Source organism: Pan troglodytes, chromosome 9, assembly GCF_028858775.2.
Source record: "Pan troglodytes isolate AG18354 chromosome 9, NHGRI_mPanTro3-v2.0_pri, whole genome shotgun sequence".
NCBI classification, from domain to species: Eukaryota; Metazoa; Chordata; class Mammalia; order Primates; family Hominidae; genus Pan; species Pan troglodytes.
In genome coordinates this window covers 136,328,347-136,346,694 of record NC_072407.2, presented here as the reverse complement: position 1 = coordinate 136,346,694, position 18,348 = coordinate 136,328,347, and the positions used below count along the sequence as shown (strand labels likewise).

The 18,348-nt window shown below is 56.5% G+C and overlaps 2 protein-coding genes across 12 annotated transcripts in view; one reads left to right on the top strand and one right to left on the bottom strand.

The window, feature by feature from the left end:
- Positions 1–18,348, top strand: part of B3GAT1 (beta-1,3-glucuronyltransferase 1) — an 82,479-nt gene that overhangs the window by 31,940 nt on the left and 32,191 nt on the right. For 5 of the 10 annotated variants that reach the window (XM_009424513.5, XM_063782594.1, XM_016919885.4 and 2 more), the window contains one exon: positions 3–2,236. The exons of 2 other annotated variants lie outside the window; for them this stretch is intronic. The gene's annotated coding sequence lies outside the window, so the exon portion shown is untranslated. Of the gene's footprint in view, positions 1–2; positions 2,237–3,214; positions 8,226–18,348 lie in introns of those variants that run through there. 3 more of the 10 variants (XR_010147103.1, XR_010147100.1, XM_063782592.1) reach the window with 2 other exon arrangements.
- GLB1L2 (galactosidase beta 1 like 2) overlaps positions 4,415–18,348 on the bottom strand; it is a 48,640-nt gene continuing 34,706 nt past the window's right edge. Inside the window, exons 9-20 of one of the 2 annotated variants that reach the window (XM_009424538.5) lie at positions 15,839–15,923; positions 12,469–12,606; positions 10,764–10,844; positions 10,250–10,356; positions 9,471–9,611; positions 9,127–9,198; positions 8,790–8,868; positions 6,794–6,881; positions 6,346–6,457; positions 5,882–5,998; positions 5,546–5,628; positions 4,415–4,942 (exon numbers count right to left, since the gene is read on the bottom strand). In XM_009424538.5, the coding sequence (XP_009422813.4) occupies positions 4,864–4,942; positions 5,546–5,628; positions 5,882–5,998; positions 6,346–6,457; positions 6,794–6,881; positions 8,790–8,868; positions 9,127–9,198; positions 9,471–9,611; positions 10,250–10,356; positions 10,764–10,844; positions 12,469–12,606; positions 15,839–15,923 (1,182 nt within the window). In that variant the 3' untranslated portion in view covers positions 4,415–4,863. Of the gene's footprint in view, positions 5,629–5,881; positions 5,999–6,345; positions 6,458–6,793; positions 6,882–8,789; positions 8,869–9,126; positions 9,199–9,470; positions 9,612–10,249; positions 10,357–10,763; positions 10,845–12,468; positions 12,607–15,838; positions 15,924–18,348 lie in introns of both variants that reach the window. The other variant, XM_009424539.5, reaches the window with a different exon arrangement.

Below are 18,348 nucleotides of genomic sequence, written 5' to 3'. Positions count from 1 at the left end.
AGGAGCCTCCTCCTCAGACCCTGTTCTTGGCCTTCCATCCTCTCCCCACGGCTGATGGTCCCTCCAAGGCCGACTCCTAAGGAATCACCATCACCCTCCTTTCTATTCTGGGGGCTTCTGAGAGAGCCCAGCCTGATGCCAGAACAAAGGACAGAGAATTTAAGCACAGAAATCCCAGACCTGTTGTTCTCTCCATCCAGCGTGACCAGGGCCCGAGAGACCTGATGGCCAGGGTGGGGTGTCCAGCACCAGCCAAGCCGGTGCTCCAGCGCACCTCCCCAGAGCTCCCCGCACTGACGGGGCTGCAGGAGCAGGTGCAGTGGGCGCCCACACCGGCCCTGCAGTGATGCAGGGCGGGAGGGAGATAAGAAGACCCCGCAGTCAAGTGGAGCATGGCCCTCCCTGGCTCCCTGTCCCTGGGCTCAGCACGACCACACAGGACACCCAGCCAGGGAATTCTGAAGACCAGAGAGCAGCCCACGGGCATCACGAGTGCTCTGCTCCTCTCCTGGGCCCTTGCTCTTCCCGAGAGCTGCCCCCAAATCAGACATACCTCTGTGGCTCTCCTCTGGTTCATGTTTACAGAGCATAAGGCTGTCTTGGATCCCAACAGGCACCCAGCCCTGCATGGGGGGAGCCTGGGCCTAATAGGCACCCCCTGTACCTCAGGCTGTGGCGGGAGCAGAGTCCCCTCCTCCGGCCCCTCTTCCTTTACCCCTTCTCCTCCAGCAGTGGCAAAGGGGTGGGCTCTAGAGCCAGCACAGGTCACTGCCTGACCTGGACTAAGAACCCCACGGCCCCACTGTCCACACACTGCCTCCCCACCGCCCACCTCGGCTGCTAGGCCCCTCACCTGGACTGGACTGGGGAGGGAAAGCGCCTTTTCCTGCAGCTCTTCAGAGCCACAGACCTCAGGGTGGAGTGAGCCCATGGTGGGCAGTGGGCAAGGCGGTGGGTGGTGGGCAAGGTGGGACCTCCTGCAGCCTGGAAAGAGGAGGGAGGCCAAGGCCATTCCCTAACTCCCTCCTGCCCCTGGTCTGAGGAGGAGGGACTCTGGAGTAGCAGAGGGGCTGGGAAAGAGGGGGCAGGGGCTGCTGGGACACTGAGCAGGAGGGAGGCCTGAGCACACTGCTTTGGAAATTATTCTAAACACAAAAAAGGGCAAGAAAATGTTACTTCTCCCTAAGTCAGGAGCATGCAGAGCTAGCCCACCTCGTGTCCAGCTGTCCACTTTCCATCCTGGAGAAAGAACAGTGTGCCTCAAACTCCTGCCCTCCCCAGGCCGCTGGAAAGGGCTCTGACCCCCTGGCCCGGCCGGGCTCTCTAGTGGTGATCCGGCTCATTCTCCTGCAAGTTGGAAGCACAATTTTCCCCCCAAGTGGAGGAAAAGGAAAGGGCCCCAGCCTACTGAAGAGGTGTTTATTTTTTAACTAACAGCCTCCCACCCCATTAAGACTCACCAGGAGAGGTCTGAGGGCCATTCAGAACCCACTCCTGAGTGGGTGGGCGGGTGGGACTCAGTCCAGAGACCTAACATTCAGAATATAGCATTGGTTGCCTATTTTGAGATGGATTTAATCTCCCACAGTATTCATGAGACCATCTGATGGAATCAGATCCCTGAGCCACCTTGCAGGACGTTTTCCCCAACCTCTTACACCCTGGATGTCACTTTGGAAACCAAGCCCTTGGAAGCAAGTGAGGTGGCATAGGAGAGAAGGGAGGAGGTGGGCACAGGTGGTGAACTTATGTGTGGGCACTCTACTGCCTCACAGAAGCTAGCCGAGTGCCAAGGTCAGCTTGGCTGGTCTGAGGCCACCTTCTTAGCCAAAAACCTAGGGTTCATTTTCAGGACATTGATAATGAACAACAAAATGGGGACTTCTTTGGGCAGATGCTAGGTCAGTTGTTTTCACCTAATATCCTCTTTTAGCTGCATGTATATTTATTTATAATTATAACCCTGGTGGACTGCAGCCTTCATCTTTATTGGGAATGAGTTTGTTATAAATCAGAAATGGGTCCATGATGACGATTGTTTTCCAAACCCAGTCTGTTCCCTGCTCCCTCGCTGGCAAGCCCCACCACACAGGAGTGAGGCCAGGGGCTAGGAGTTCTAAGAACAGAGGCTGGGGTGAGGGTGGCACCCAGGCAGCTGCATCTGGTCTGTTTTAATTTAACTGTATTTAATTTGCTTTCAAAATTAAAAGTCAAATACAGTTTTTAACAGTCCTAATCCTCTTCAGCCCTGCCTTATTTTGTTCTCATTTATTAATTTAGCTACACAACAAGTATTTATCAGGTGCCTGTTATGAACAGGCATCATTCTAGGAGCCGACACACAGCAGTGAGAAAACAAGGCTCTCATTTTCAAAGAACTGACCCACTGACGAGAGGAGACAGGCAATAACGAATGCATATTATTTCAGATGCAATCTGTTGTATGGAGGATGAGGGTGAGTCGGGGAGACAGAGGTAGCAGTGGAGAGGGGTCAGTGCTCTGTAGGGTGGCCACAAAGGCCTCCGTGATAAGTGACACTTGAGCAAAGCAGCAACACCCTGACATGCAGCTCCCTGGGTCCAAGAAGAACGAACTCTCCACCAGGTGGAACAACCGTTGCTCAGCCTGCTTACAGATCAGCAGGAAGGCCATCGGGCTCAACTGACTGGGCGGGGGCTGCTGGGGGCAACAGCAGTGAGGGATGTGGTGGGCATGGGAGAAGGGAGTCCCCAGGCACCAGGTGAAAGCAGAAGGCAATAGGGGGTCCAGTACGGAGGACTAACATAATCTATCCATCTCTAAGAAGAACTGCCCTGCTCCTCCACGGAGGATAAATGGAGAGGGCAAGGGCAGGTGGAGATGTGGCTCCTGGAATCATCCAGGCCAAGATGCAGTGGGCTGAGTGGGGGCATGGGGTTGGGGCAGAGAGAAGCAGTCAAATTCTGGCCAAGTTTAGGAGGCAGAGCCAGGAGGATCTGCTGCTGGATTGGATGTGGGAGATAAAGAGAGGGGTCCAAAATAGCCCGAGACACAGAACAGCACTGCCATTTCCAGATACGGGGCTGCGTGCAGGAGGGGTAATGTGGGGAAATGGAGCTCTGTGTCAGGTGCCTGTTAGACACATGCAGAAGAAAATGCGCCCCCACACACCTGGAGCTCAGGTGCAGGCCAGCATCGGCGGGCGCGGGTGTCCAACCTGTTTACAAACCACAGGTGCACGGGTGAGACCCTATGCAGTGAGTGTGGACAGAGGAAAGAAACAGCCCAAGGAGTGGGCCAGAGACCCCCAGCATTCAGAGGCTGGATATGAAGAGGGATCCTCCAAAGAGACCTAGATGAGGCCATACCGTGTGGAAGATAATGGAAACATCTTCAGTCAACGCTGGAGAATAAGCTCTGCCAAGAGGTACTTTGATAGAGAAGCTGAGCAATTAACTGGCAGAAAAGAAGGGCGAGAATAAGAAGCTGGTGTAGGAAGACCTCACCTGAGGAAACGAGTGTGTCCTGCTCAGGTCTGCATGGAAGTGTGATCCAAGGGGCTTCTCCACCTTACAGGAGGATTTGCAGGAAGGCTCCCTTCCATTCCATCACTTTCTGACAGAACCAGCTCATACACAGCTCTGCAGAAGCACACACTCAGGTAAAGCGGGGCAGAAGACCCTGCAGGTGGCTTAGGCCACACCCAAGTAGCCCGAGTCTCATCCACATCTTAGCCCCATGCTTGTCGTTCCAAGGCAGTTCCAGAAGAACTGGTGAGTTTGGGCAAAACCAGGGACTCTGCCCCATGTTGTTCCCAAGCCACTGTCGACAAGCTTCCCTTTAATAAGCTCCATTTAATAAGCCCTTGACCCGGCTCAGCTGCTGGGCTGCACACCACGAATGTCCCCTGCACTCCCCCTGGGCAGCCACACACGGGCAGCAAGCCTGCTGGCCTCAGTGAGCTCCACGGCTCACCATCCCCCAGCCCACCTTCACGGGGCTCCCAGAGCTCTCGCTGTGCCGGGGATGTGTGTGCTACTTGACTTTCTGACTCTTACTGGAGATAATTTGGTTTTGGCAGTAGATGCCAGATGTAGTTTGTGAAGCAAAACTCAACCCCGCAGTTAACTCATATGGAGCGCCCTTGACTGCCTGGCAGATTCTTACCCCCGCCCACCAGCATGAGAATGAATTTGCATTTGAACTGTCCTCTCCAGGGCACTTCCAATCCAGAGACATTTGAAGGGAAGTCGGGGTCAGGAGGGGAAGATGAGGCCAGGATCATGGCCCACCCACCCCCGGGACGGTCCCCATCTGGACCCCCAGGCGGCAAGTGGGGCCCAATGGGAACCTGACCGAGAAAACCAAGCTCTCAGACAGCCTTCCCTTCTGGCAAGAGTGGCACACATGACCAGAGACTATCACCAGAGGGGGTGTGATTCAAGGCTATAGCTTTACTGCAACTCAGGACAGTGAGCCCAAGCCAGGTGTTGGGTTGGGCCCCAGAACAAGGCTTAAATGCGGACGTGGACACACCTCGAAGGAGGGCTGCTCCGCCCCTGCTGCTCGGGCGTTGGGGGTGGGGGGCGGGGGCCACTGAGCTGGGCCTTCTGTCCTCCTCCCTGGATGTGCAGACATGGGCCATGGCTTCTGCCAGGACTCACATGTGAGCTGGGCCTTCTGTCCTCCTCCCTGGATGTGCAGACATGGGCCATGGCTTCTGCCAGGACTCACATGTGAGCTGGGCCTTCTGTCCTCCTCCCTGGATGTGCAGACATGGGCCATGGCTTCTGCCAGGACTCACATGTGAGCTGGGCCTTCTGTCCTCCTCCCTGGATGTGCAGACACGGGCCATGGCTTCTGCCAGGACTCACATGTCCTCCTCACTGAACACCAGAGACACTTGCTAACTCGGGAAGACGCAGGGTGAGGATTTCTGTTTCTCCAGCCCAGCCTGTCACCCTGTGGGAAGCAGCGAGTGGGAAGGGAAAGGGGAAGTCACATGTTTCTCACGCCGAGTTCCTTCCAGAATCCCAAAGAAGGCTCAGAAGGTTGTGAAGGAAGAACAAAGTCAGCTCAGGTGAGACACCCCTTCCCCACCCTCTACACTGGTGACACACCCAGGATTTCGGGGATAAAATGGGGCCATGAGGGATGTGGCCAAGCCTCCCAGGAACCAGCAAAGAGCACGCCTGAGTCCAGCAGATGCTGGCAGGGCTGTGACGTCCGGTGCAGGGGCATGTTTCAGCACTTTTTCTGAGGGCCAAAGGCTGGGCGATGTGATTAGCTGCTCCCACCCTAGAGACAGCCCGACAGCCTCGGCACAAGAGCAGGGCTGTAGGAAAGCCATCATCAACAAAGCCAGGCCCAGAGCCATCCCACCTTTCCCTGCAGGCTTAGGGTTTTGAGCTGAGATAGGGGCAGACTGTAGCCCCCAGTCCCTGAGGTTGCTACTTAAGGAGATGCTTTTGCAGTGAGGGGGTGGGGCAGCAGCCACCAGGCTTCAGGTCAAGAGGAGGCGGCAGTCTCCCACTGGCACCAGCAGGAGGGGGTGCCACCGCTCACTTAATGTACTGGTTCCTGCCCAGGTGGGGGGTTTCCGTGAACTGTAATGCAGGGCCCGCCATCGTCTCCTCAAAAATGATGACCTGTGGAGAGAGGGCCCGGCTGGGAGGGCAGCTGACGTCTGTCCTGGAGCCAGGGGAGGTGCTGAGAGGTGGCAGGGTCAGAAGGAAAGGGTTTGGGAACCAGGCTGGAAGGGACAGGGACCAACAACTCGTCTGCAGTGAGGAGGACGGAGGAAGAACCCGCTGACACGCCCCTCCACCCTGACCGAAGGCTCCCTGGGACGGCAGGTGGGCAGGGCGTCATGGGGAACAGGAAGGGGCTGGAAGCTCCCACCTGGTTGATTCCGCTGCTCAACCAGGGACCTGGGAGGTAAAGCGTCTTCTGGGGTCCAATGTTCCAGTAACGTCCAAGGTTCTGGCCATTGATGAATACAACCCCCTTCTCCCAGCCCTTGAAACAGAGGGGAAGGGTGTTCATCTACCACGAGAGCCACAGCAAAAGTGGAGGGAGACATACATGCGTGCTTCTCTCAGGTCCAGGAGACCAAAGCGAGCTGTGTCTGGACAGCCATGAGGGTGGGCAGGTGGGATGCTCTATTTCCTGTCCCCCTAGTGCATGAGGTGGTTCTTCTGCTGGGAACCCACTCCTCTGGCCCAGGGAGGCCCCAGCGGCCCTTTCAGACCCTCTGGGCACAGAAGCCACCAACGACTCTCGCCAAGCTCATGTGGCTTTGGCTCAGAGCCCTCCAAGGCAAGAGGCAGGTGGGAGAAACTGGCAGGGAAAAGGGCGTTACCAACCTCCAGCTTCAGAAAGGTGTCACAAGGGGTGGAGCTGATGGACAAGCTACCCAAGAAGAAAGCAGGCAATGTGGGTGTTTCTGGGAGGGAACTCCATTTGTCCAGGCCGAACCTAAGGACAGAACACAGGGAAGGAGAGGGAGGAGGCCCTTCTCAATCCACCAGCACAATAAAGCAAAATAAACGGCCCTGACACCGTTTCCCCATCCAAGGCCCCCCGCCTCTTAACCAGGACACAGAATGGCAGCACGGTAGGATGCTGGGAATTCCTAGTCTGCAAATGCGGCTTCTAGTGCGGGTGCCACCCCTCACCTCGGCCAGCCCATCTGGCCCCTGGAGGCGTTCACACCTGGGTGCGGGCCAGGCCACGGTGCACCAGGGACCCCTGGGCCCCACCACACAGCACTATACCTGTGAGTGCACACGCTGGTGCTGGGCAGGGACCCACCTCTGAAAGAAGCTCTTCTTCATATCCAGGCTATAGATTCTGAAGTTTTTCAGGGGTGAATCATTCAGATAGAGATTTCCAATTAAGCCTGTGGGAGGGAGGCAGGACACGTGGGTAGCCCAAAGGCAGGGGCCGAGTCAGCTGGGCCGGGGCCACGAGGGGAAGCCCTGGGAAGCTGGGGTGAGGGGTGCTAAAGTGTACGCTCCCTGAGAAGCTGGGGTGAGGGGTACTGAAGTGTACGCTCCCTGGGAAGCCGTTCGCTTGCAAGCAAAGCTCCCTAGCAATTCTGTGGGGGACGGGAAGGAGGAAGACCCTAAGATTTGCCATGGGAAGGATATAGAGCTGAGGTGTTACAGGGCGAGAACAACCTCTGGCCTCTCTCTGAAGGAAGTTCCAGATGACCGAGAGGGTTCTGGCCTAGCTGCAGGGCCAGTTTCAGTGGGGCCCAAGCTACACAGACCTAATAACTCAGCCAGAGTCATCTCTGCCACCTAGGATTAAAGCTATGCATTAGGAGTGTTTGGACTGTGAGCAGATGGCACCCTCCCTCGGGCATCCAACAGGGAAGAGATGTGTCCCCTTGAGGAGCCACTCATCAGTGTCCTGGGGCTGGGCCAGCCCTGCCAGTCTCAGATTGCAGAGCTGCTGAGTGGCTAGCTTGGGAATTTGGAGGCCGAGGACTGTGGAGAGGCTTTGCAGGGCCTACAGACTCTGAAATGGCAGGTGCGGGTGTATGTGGGCACACGCATTTCTCAAGGGAGGTCTGTGACTTATAAACATTGAACTGTGATCCAGAGGACAGGACTCCACAGTGTGGGCCCAGGGGACCCTCAACAAGGGCTCAGGGAAGCAAAGTTAGGAACAATGGTCAGGCTGGTGCTCCTTCCAACTCCCAGGAGAACAACAGAAGTGAGGACAGGCCCAGAGAGGGAGCTGTCGAGGGTGAAGGAGTGTGGGCCTGGGTGGTGCTAGATGCCGCTCTGAGGCCCATCTAGAAGGGCCCTGATCCCCAGGATCCAGGCCCCAGTGTCTGGGCCACGTGGCTTTCCTGGCAGGCCACCAGACGGCTCTCGGAGGAAATGTGGGCCAATAAGAGCTCTTCAAGTTTCCTCCGTCACAAACGCAGACACCGTGAGAGAGCTGGGAGGTCACCGGTGCTGCTCACCACAGTCGCATTCATTTTGTTCTGAGTTCTTTTTTTATAACTTACCTGAAACCACCCACATTTAGCTAGATTTTTTTTAAAAAAGGAAGGGCTAAATTTGGGCACGGTGGCAGGCGCCTGTAGTCCCAGCTACTCGGGAGGCTGAGGCAGGAGAATGGCATGAACCCGGGAGGTGGAGCTTGCAGTGAGCTGAGATTGCACCACTGCAGTCCGGCCTGGGTGAAAGAGCGAGACTCCGTCTCAAAAAAAAAAAAAAAAAAAAAAGGAAGGGCTAAATTAAAGCATAAAAGATTTAGCAGGCCAGGAAACATAAAGCAAATTGGCGGCCTATTCCCAGAGGGGCGCGCTGCCAACAGGTGTTTTGTCTGCTGTATGTCCCGCATCCTCCTCCCCCAACATCTGAGATAAGCTATGGGTTTCCCAAGATGGATCAAGAAGAGAACTTCAGTGTGGAGGCCCAAGAAGGCAGGGGTCTTGTGCCTTTCCTTGGATTCCTGGAAATCACATTCATTGCTCCTCACTGCCGCCCCCCGAAGCAGACATCCTTGCAGAAACCGACTGCAGCCCAGGGGAGACAAGAGGCCAGCTCAGTGTTCACAGTGTTTATCACGAGCATGCAGACGATGCACGCGTGCAGTGCTAACAGGACAGGGGCCACAGCCCAGCGGAGTTTCTCTGGCCCACTCAGAAGTGGCCTCATGTATGGGACAACCCAGCCTCCACCTCCCTGCAAGAGGCCTCCACGGCCTGGTGGCCTGCTAGCATAGAGAAGCAATAGCCACCTGTGTGTCCAGCACGGCCACTCTTCTTTTGACACATTCTGGGACCCACCTTTGCGCTGGTCATCAATATTCTCCCCATAGTTGACTCGCCCACGATTCTCCACCAAGATCCTCAGCACGGTGTAACCCTGCCGGGAACACAGGGCTAACGATGACTGTCAGAGGCCACGGCTGCCCCTCAGAATTTGCTTGTGGACCCCAGTTCTTCCCTGCGCTCTGGGGATGGGAGTGCACATCCCAGCTGGGCAGAAAGCCACACTCGCCCTCTCCACCTACAGCTTGTGGGTAAGCAGCCATGGGTCTCCCAGGTCTTCCTCAGTGACTGCCCCCAGACTTCCTTGAAGCAGCGGGGGCTAGCCATCACCCAGCTCCCAAAAACAACGAACCTGGATCAGGGGGACAGCAATCTTCGTTGTCTTGTAGTCCAAGAATCCTATGGATACTGTGTTCACAAACACCTGCCAAAGGGAACAGGCAGGAACATCCATGACCAACAAGAGGAGGGTAAGCGGGACCTCCTCCAGGCCAAGAAGGGCAGCGCGCGTGCCTGTAGGCAGACGAGGGGCCAGTGGGCACAGCAGACATGAACGCCCCCTGAAGGCTCACAGAGCTGACTCGGAAGGGCCATTGTCACACACTGGTAAGAGCTGATTCTGAGGGGAGGGCATGAGACGCCTGTTGCAGAGCTGCTCACCAGAAGGTCACAGGAATTTAGAAGAGAGGCTCCTACCTGCCCCCGATCATGCACGCGGCCGCTGAGGATGCCAGGCGAGGTGATGCCGGTCTCATAGAGAACGTACCCGAAGGACTGTCCATTTCCCCCATTGACCGGCAGGTTCTCCATGTTGATGGGCTTTTCAGACTTGATTGGCTGCGTACAGAAGAGATGGAGGGTGGGCAGGCTCAGGAGGAGCGGGGTTGCAGACAGACTCTGCCTGGGGGCTGGCACATGGGGTGGAAGCGGAGGTTTGGCGGGTGTTTTCTACTTTGACTTCTCATTGCACTAAACATACAACTCTCCAGGGTGACGGGGAAGAGGGGTGGGACAAAGGGGTGTGCACCAGCAGAGTGCAGTCCGCAGGCAGGGGATACACATCACAGCCTCCGTCCGCCGGAGGAGGCACCCCCTTCTTGGGGAGGGGACGGCCCGTTCCTCTGCCCCTCACTCTCCTCTCTGAGGCTGGAGGAAGGAAAGGCCCACGGGGCCAGCCGCTGTTCCTCAGGGACCTTTGTTTCTCCCACTTCACACTCCAGCATGAGTCTGTCCTCTTCCCTCTGAGCTCCAAGGCCGGAGAGCAGACCCCAGAGCCACCAGGCGCTGGCCTGCCTCCCCCCACACCCCCTGTCTGGAGGAGCTCCAGGCCCTGCTGCCCCGATGACTCTCACCTCCCGCCGACGACTGCCCCCAGCACTCACCTCCCCGCCAACGACTGCCCCCAGCACTCACCTCCCCGCCAACGACTGCCCCCAGCACTCACTCACCTCCCGATGACTGCCCACAGCACTCACCTCCCCCAGGTACTTGAGGGCGTCCCACAGTGACAGGTACAAGACTGGCGTTACGGGCTCATACGGCATCTTGGGAAGAAGGTCAGGTGGGGGAGGGAGAGGGATGCCTGCAACACAGAAAACAGGGTCACCCCCAACGGACCCAAATGTCAATGCCTGCTTGTCCTCCCCACCCGGCTCCCATCCACAGACCCAATGTGCTCCTGCATCCCAGCACCAAGAGGAACAACAGGCCAGCTCTCAGCACCTGCTGAGGCCGGGGAGGAAGGCCAGGCCTGGGGGAAAGCCAGGGCGTTCTCCCGTCCTCCACAGGAGATAAGGAGCGTTAACACCTGTAACAGGTGAAGTCGGCAAGATGGAAACAGCCTCACACACCTCCCTGTCCTTGTCTAGGACATTCTTGCAGACAGATCAACTGGGGTCGAGGTGGGACAGTAAGGAAGTAACTCTTTAGGGGTCTGAGAGCAGAAGCGAGGGCCTGAGTTGGAACTTGAGTCTGCTGTCTGCTAGGTACCTGAGATGGAGCCGAAGAAGTCTCGAAGCTTCATGTACTTGGCCGTGTAATCGCCGGCTTCTGTCAGCACAGCGTCGTAGTCTGCAAGACACCGGGCCCTGTCATGGTCATTCCTGTCCCCAGCACAGCACATGTAGCACGAAGAACAGGGAGAAGCTCGGAAGGGCCACAGGTCTTCATCTCAGCCATTGGGGAGGCAAGACACTTTTGAGCCATTCAGTCAAAATACTATAAACATGAAAGACCAGGCAACTACAACAAGCGTCCATAAGGCCAGGTGCAGCGGCTCACACCTGCAATCCCAGCACTTTGGGAGGCCAAGGCAGGAGGATCGCTTGTGCAGCAGCTCACACCTGCAATCCCAGAACTTTGGGAGGCCAAGGCAGGGGGATCGCTTGTGCAGTGGCTCACATCTGTAATCCCAGCACTTTGGGAGGCCAAGGCAGGAGGATCGCTTGTGCAGCAGCTCACACCTGCAATCCCAGCACTTTGGGACGCCAAGGCAGGAGGATCGCTTGTGCAGCAGCTCACACCTGTAATCCCAGCACTTTGGGAGGCCAAGGCAGGAGGATCGCTTGTGCAGCAGCTCACACCTGTAATCCCAGCACTTTGGGAGGCCAAGGCAGGAGGATCGCTTGTGCAGCAGCTCACACCTGTAATCCCAGCACTTTGGGAGGCCAAGGCAGGAGGATCGCTTGTGCAGCAGCTCACACCTGCAATCCCAGCACTTTGGGACGCCAAGGCAGGAGGATCGCTTGTGCAGCAGCTCACACCTGTAATCCCAGCACTTTGGGAGGCCAAGGCAGGAGGATCGCTTGTGCAGCGGCTCACACCTGTAATCCCAGCACTTTGGGAGGCCAAGGCAGGAGGATCGCTTGTGCAGCGGCTCACACCTGTAATCCCAGCACTTTGGGAGGCCAAGGCAGGAGGATCGCTTGTGCAGCGGCTCACACCTGTAATCCCAGCACTTTGGGAGGCCAAGGCAGGAGGATCGCTTGTGCAGTGGCTCACACCTGTAATCCCAGCACTTTGGGAGGCCAAGGCAGGAGGATCGCTCGAGGCCAGGAGTTCCAGACCAGCCTGGGCAACATAGCGAGACCCCCCACCTCTATAAAAAATTTTAAAAATTAGCCAGGGGTGGGGGTGCACACCTGTAGTCCCAGCTACTCAGGAGGCCGAAGCAGGAGGATCACTTGAGCCCAGGTATTTGAGGCTGCAGTGAGCTATGATCACACTACTACACTCCAGCCTGGGTGTCAGAGTGATAACTCTCTCACAAATTCAAAAAAACACAAACTGTCCATGATCACAGCATGGCCCTAAATTTCTAGCTGCAGGTGTAATTTCTACTTTCTGGGACTCTCAACCTAAAGGAGGCAGGATCACACCTCCTCAAGGGCCTGGGCAGGGAGGGGAGGCCACCATCCCTCCCTGTCCCCCTAGGGTGGTCTCCTTCCACTTCCTCAGGCCAACCTCTGCCAAAGAGGCCTCTCTGTAGAGTGACCAGCTCACAGGCACACCACCTGCCTTGAGGCTTCCCTCCTCTGGGAGTGTAACATGACCGTCCAGGCAAGTACCTTCTCCAGGTACTCTATTGCCAAAGACACGAAGGTGCCAGAAGTTGACCCTGAGGGCCTCTCCATAGAAAGCCCCAGCCATGCCCATGCAGGGCAGACCAGGGAGAGCAGTGCTGATGAATACTTGCCATAGCTGGTGACATCTGACTTGTAGTCATGGAAGTGCATGGCTCCATTCATGAAGCCAAAGTTGGTGCCTCCGTGGAACATGTAGAGGTTGATGGAGGAGCCGGCATCCACAATGGCAGACACGGTTTTCAAAACCTCTGCCGGAGGAGGGAGAAAGGGGATGTGCAGAGTGAGTTGAAGTCTGAGATGAGCTGGGGTCCCTTCACTACTCTCCTCTTTCCCAGTCCCACCTCAAAACCTCAAGGCCGACTTTGTCACTCTGTCCTTCTAGCTCTCATAAAACCCCAATCACAGAAGATTAGGGGTGGAGGAGGAAGTGTGAGCCAGAATCATGGCCCCAGAGCTCGAGCCTCCAGTTGTCCGTCAATCCTGGTCAAGTCTCTGAGCTCCATGTGGACCACCTGCAGCCCAGGTCGGCCAGGGCCTTCCAGCCAGCACAGTCTCCATGTGAGTCTGCCTGACCAGGTGTATCAAGTGCACAAAGATGTGATGCATCCTTAGAGAGAAAACTCTGACACCTCCTATTCTACCTTTGTTAGGAAATGAACCATGACATAACAAGATCATAGCAAAGGAGAAAAACATGGTTAATAAATATATATTTTATCAATATAAATCAAAGAAATGCAGACTAAACAATGATGTACTGAGTAGACAAATATTAAAAGCTATTTTAATACTCGGTGTTGCTGAATCTGTGGGAAATGGGTGCACCCATTCAGCAGCAGCGGCTGAAGCTGCCGTCTTTCCGGGGGCTGAGGGGCGAGCATGCACATCTACACGGCGCCGAGGAGCCCCTGTGCCGCTCATCCCAGGGAAAGCCGGGTGCGCAGAGCACAGGCTCCGGGATGCTCACTGGGATGCTCACCAAGATGCTCACCGGGATGCTCACCGGGATGCCCACCGGGATGCCCACCGGGATGCCCACCGAGATGCTCACCGGGATGCTCACCAAGATGCTCACCGGGATGCTCACCGGGATGCTCACTGAGATGCCCACCGGGATGCTCACCGGGATGCTCACCGGGATGCCCACCGGGATGCCCACCGGGATGCCCACCGGGATGCACACCGGGATGCTCACCGGGATGCTCACCGGGATGCTCACCAAGATGCCCACCGGGATGCCCACCGGGATGCCCACCGGGATGCTCACCGGGATGCCCACCGGGATGCTCACCGGGATGCCCACCGGGATGCCCACCGGGATGCTCACCGGGATGCTCACCGGGATGCTCACCGGGATGCACACCGGGATGCTCACCGGGATGCTCACCGGGATGCTCACCGGGATGCTCACCAAGATGCTCACCGGGATGCTCACCGGGATGCCCACCGGGATGCTCACCGGGATGCTCACCGGGATGCTCACCGGGATGCTCACCAAGATGCTCACCGGGATGCTCACCGGGATGCACACCGGGATGCTCACCAAGATGCTCACCGGGATGCTCACCGGGATGCTCACCGGGATGCCCACCGGGATGCTCACCGGGATGCTCACCGGGATGCTCACCAAGATGCTCACCAAGATGCTCACCGGGATGCTCACCGGGATGCTCACCAAGATGCTCACCGGGATGCACACCAGGATGCTCACCAAGATGCTCACCGGGATGCTCACCGGGATGCTCACCGGGATGCTCACCAAGATGCTCACCGGGATGCTCACCGGGATGCCCACCGGGATGCTCACCGGGATGCTCACCGGGATGCTCACCAAGATGCTCACCGGGATGCTCACCGGGATGCTCACCAAGATGCTCACCGGGATGCTCACCGGGATGCACACCGGGATGCTCACCAAGATGCTCACCGGGATGCTCACCGGGATGCTCACCGGGATGCTCACCGGGATGCTCACCAAGATGCTCACCGGGATGCTCACCGGGATGCCCACCGGGATGCTCACCGGGATGCTCACCGGGATGCTCACCGGGATGCCCACCGGGATGCTCACCAAGATGCTCACCGGGATGCTCACCAAGATGCTCACCAAGATGCTCACCGGGATGCTCACCGGGATGCTCACCGGGATGCTCACCAAGATGCTCACCGGGATGCTCACCGGGATGCTCACCGGGATGCCCACCGGGATGCCCACCGGGATGCTCACCGGGATGCACACCGGGATGCTCACCAAGATGCTCACCGGGATGCTCACCGGGATGCTCACCGGGATGCTCACCAAGATGCTCACCGGGATGCTCACCGGGATGCCCACCGGGATGCTCACCGGGATGCTCACCGGGATGCTCACCGGGATGCTCACCAAGATGCTCACCGGGATGCTCACCGGGATGCTCACCAAGATGCTCACCGGGATGCTCACCGGGATGCACACCGGGATGCTCACCAAGATGCTCACCGGGATGCTCACCGGGATGCTCACCGGGATGCTCACCAAGATGCTCACCGGGATGCTCACCGGGATGCTCACCGGGATGCCCACCGGGATGCTCACCAAGATGCTCACCGGGATGCTCACCAAGATGCTCACCGGGATGCTCACCGGGATGCCCACCGGGATGCTCACCGGGATGCTCACCGGGATGCTCACCGGGATGCCCACCGGGATGCTCACCGGGATGCTCACCGGGATGCTCACCAAGATGCTCACCGGGATGCCCACCGGGATGCCCACCGGGATGCTCACCGGGATGCCCACCGGGATGCCCACAGGGATGCTCACCGGGATGCACACCGGGATGCTCACCGGGATGCCCACCGGGATGCTCACCGGGATGCTCACCGGGATGCTCACCGGGATGCTCACCAAGATGCTCACCGGGATGCTCACCGGGATGGCGTGCACTTAACAGAACCACCAGAAACAACCCGAGAGACTGTGTCCACAAAGCGTGGTTTAGAATGGGGCTCTTCACATTCTTTAAAACAGTCATGTAAATCTGTATTTGGTCATACAGAAAGCTGTCTGTATGTGCATTAACTGGCACAAGCAGGTGACGTGCAGCGGAGTGTGACGGCATCTGTCTCTATCTGTGTGTGCGTATAGAGCTGTCGGCAGAGATACAGAGAGAACTGCCTGCATGGTAAACAGCTAAGTGTTTTCTCTGGGCTCTGGGAATTTTATTTCTTCTCTATACTTTTTCTGTATTTTCTGGATGTTTGCAATAGGCATGCATTACCCTTCTAATTACAAAAACACAAACAAGCAATGTTAAAAGCCCTCCCATTCATCAAAGTGTCAAGACAAATGACTCAGGAATATCCAAAGCCAACTTCTGCACACAGATAATCCCAGCAGCCTTGCACCCCCTGTGGCTTACATTAGTTAGCAGGTGACTGAAACTCATCCTCACTTCTTAAGTAGCACACATTCTGGATGTAGTCACCGCAAGCACTCACCAGAAGAATCCAAGATATTGTGAGGGCCTCCCCACGAGTCAAACCACCCCGTCCAGTACTCCATCACCATCTTGGGCTGAGTCCCCTGGACACCACAAAATGAGAGTTAGACAAGCAGGCTGGCCAGACAAAAAAGAGGGAAGCTCTTCGTGGAGGGGAGCCCCAGGATCTCTGCCCTCTCTACTCTTCCCTGGCTGCATACCCACTGCCTTAGAGGTCTTTGGAGGTGGGGCATAGGTGAGGGCCAAATTCGCCTGCACACCAGTTCTCCTGCCACATGTGGCCTCCTGCAGGTATAGAGCAGATAAAGCTCCCAAAGTCGATATGGCAAACCCTGATGGTTTTAATGTTGCATACGTGTTAGCAAGAAGACACTGGTCCGGGATCAAGCCAAGCTTTGCCTGTCCTCTTCCAGGGAAGGGGGATGTTCTACCCAGGACAACTCCATATCTGAGAGGGATACTGTGGATGCAGACCCCCCCCCACCCTGGGTACTGGCTCCATTAGCAGAAAAATCAGACGCTGCAGAGTGGGCCCTCTTCAAGGTCCAACTCAGTTTAAACCGCAGTTTGCAGCATTTTCTGAACCAGAAAATCAGGGCCTTACAGCACAGCTATTCATGGTGCAGGTTCTGCACTGACAGTTTGGATTTATACCTTGGCTGGGCCACTCAACAAATCTTAAATCTTCTTTCTGAATACTGACTTTGGCATAGGACGGCCCCAAGGAGGCCAAGATCATTCCTGGGACCATGCTCCACTCTGCCACGTTTGCAGAAGCCCAGAGCACCTGGGGGAGGTGTAAAGACTAACACGCTAGTATTTCAGGCTCTGTGTGAGAGAGCCTTCCTCACTCATTCAGTGACAGCTTGTCAAGTATCTCTAGGTCAGTGATAGCCTTATGTTTAGAGGGATACCGCATACACAGCAACAAAATCTGATCCAGGGGGATGGGACAAACTCACGGTCCACTGAGTAGAAGGTACCAGCCATACCCGGGTTAAAGCCAAAGTAGTTACAAGAATTCTTCTAGCAAGACTGGCGGCTTGGTTTTCTTTACAAGCCACCTACCTTCCAAAAAGGAGACATACCATACCACGTTTAAATCACTAAAAAGGGAGAAGCAGATTCAAAGTCCCACAAGTCAGAAATCTCCCATGCCAGAAGCAAGGTTGTTGGCTTGGGGGTACCAGAGCTGCGGAGGTGGGTGTCCACCCATGGGCCAGGCCACTGCACTGCACAACTGGCTAAGAGCTGGAGCTCTGTAGTGAGACTGTGCTGCAGTCCCCAAGCCACTACTTACAGGGTGCCTTATACACTCTATAGCTGTCTCCTTCACTGGCTCATATGACTATTGGGAGAATTAAATGAGAGAGTGCACATAACACCCTTAGCACACTGTCCCTGGCAGGTAGGAGGTGCTCAAGAAACACTTGCATAGTTCTGTCCATCACGGGTCATGGACACAGAGGACGAATGAGGCGCTATCAGACATCGCCACATGGAGCACACCTGGAGGCCTGCGCTGTGCATTCAGAGAGCCCTTGATTTAAACAGGGAGGTGTCCAAGTCCCCTTCCTTCAGGAAAACAGACATCTCTGGACTGCGCACATAAAGCCCTTCAGCAGGGCCATTCTGTTAGCAGGACAGCTGGCCTGGGAAGGCTCGCGCATGGCTACCTCTCTAAGGATGACCTTGAAGGCTAAACATAAGGCATTCTGCTGTATCAGCTGCTGTGCTAGGCACTTTCCAAATATTACCTCATTTAATCTTCAAACAACCCTGTGAGTTGACACCATAAGGCAATGTACTCTCATCATCCCCACTTAGAAGAAGAAGAGAGATGCACAGAGAGGTTAAGTAACTCGCCCAAGGTCACACAGCACAGGGCAGGAGACCCTGTCATCTCAGTCACAAGTATGAGAGGCACCCCCCACTCCACTGCACACATGGGCAGGCACTCAGGAAATGCCAAGAAAGGAAGGCAGAGACCCAGCTGGATCGCGCCTGATCTGCCTCACAGGAGCCTGCCTGGGAGCGGGGCCAGCCCTCCCACCTCCTCCTGGGAGCCTCCTCGCCTACTCTGGCAGCTGAACTCCAGGAGAAGCCACATCAAACACACACACGGCCCCACATGGCTGTGGTGGCTCCACGCAGATGTGCCTGAGGACACAGCCCCTGCTCTGGAAGGCCATCAGCCGGAATGGAAAGCAGCCCAGCGTCTCCACAGCCATCCATGCCTGTCCATCCAAGCACAACTCCACTCCAGGCCCAGGACCAGTGTGACGACGCAGCGCGGGGGCAGTCTGGAGCATCCACGCCCCTCAGTGAGCCAGGGGACAGCTGGGGCCTCTCAGGTCTGCAGAGGGCTGCAGCGTGGCCCTGTCCATCCACCTGCTTCGGAGGGGCACGCGAGCTCGAGAAAGAGGCCAGTCAGAACTACAGAGTGGCGTAAATGCCCATCAGTCTGACAGATATTGAGGGACATCTGGAAACTCCTCCCTCTCTCTG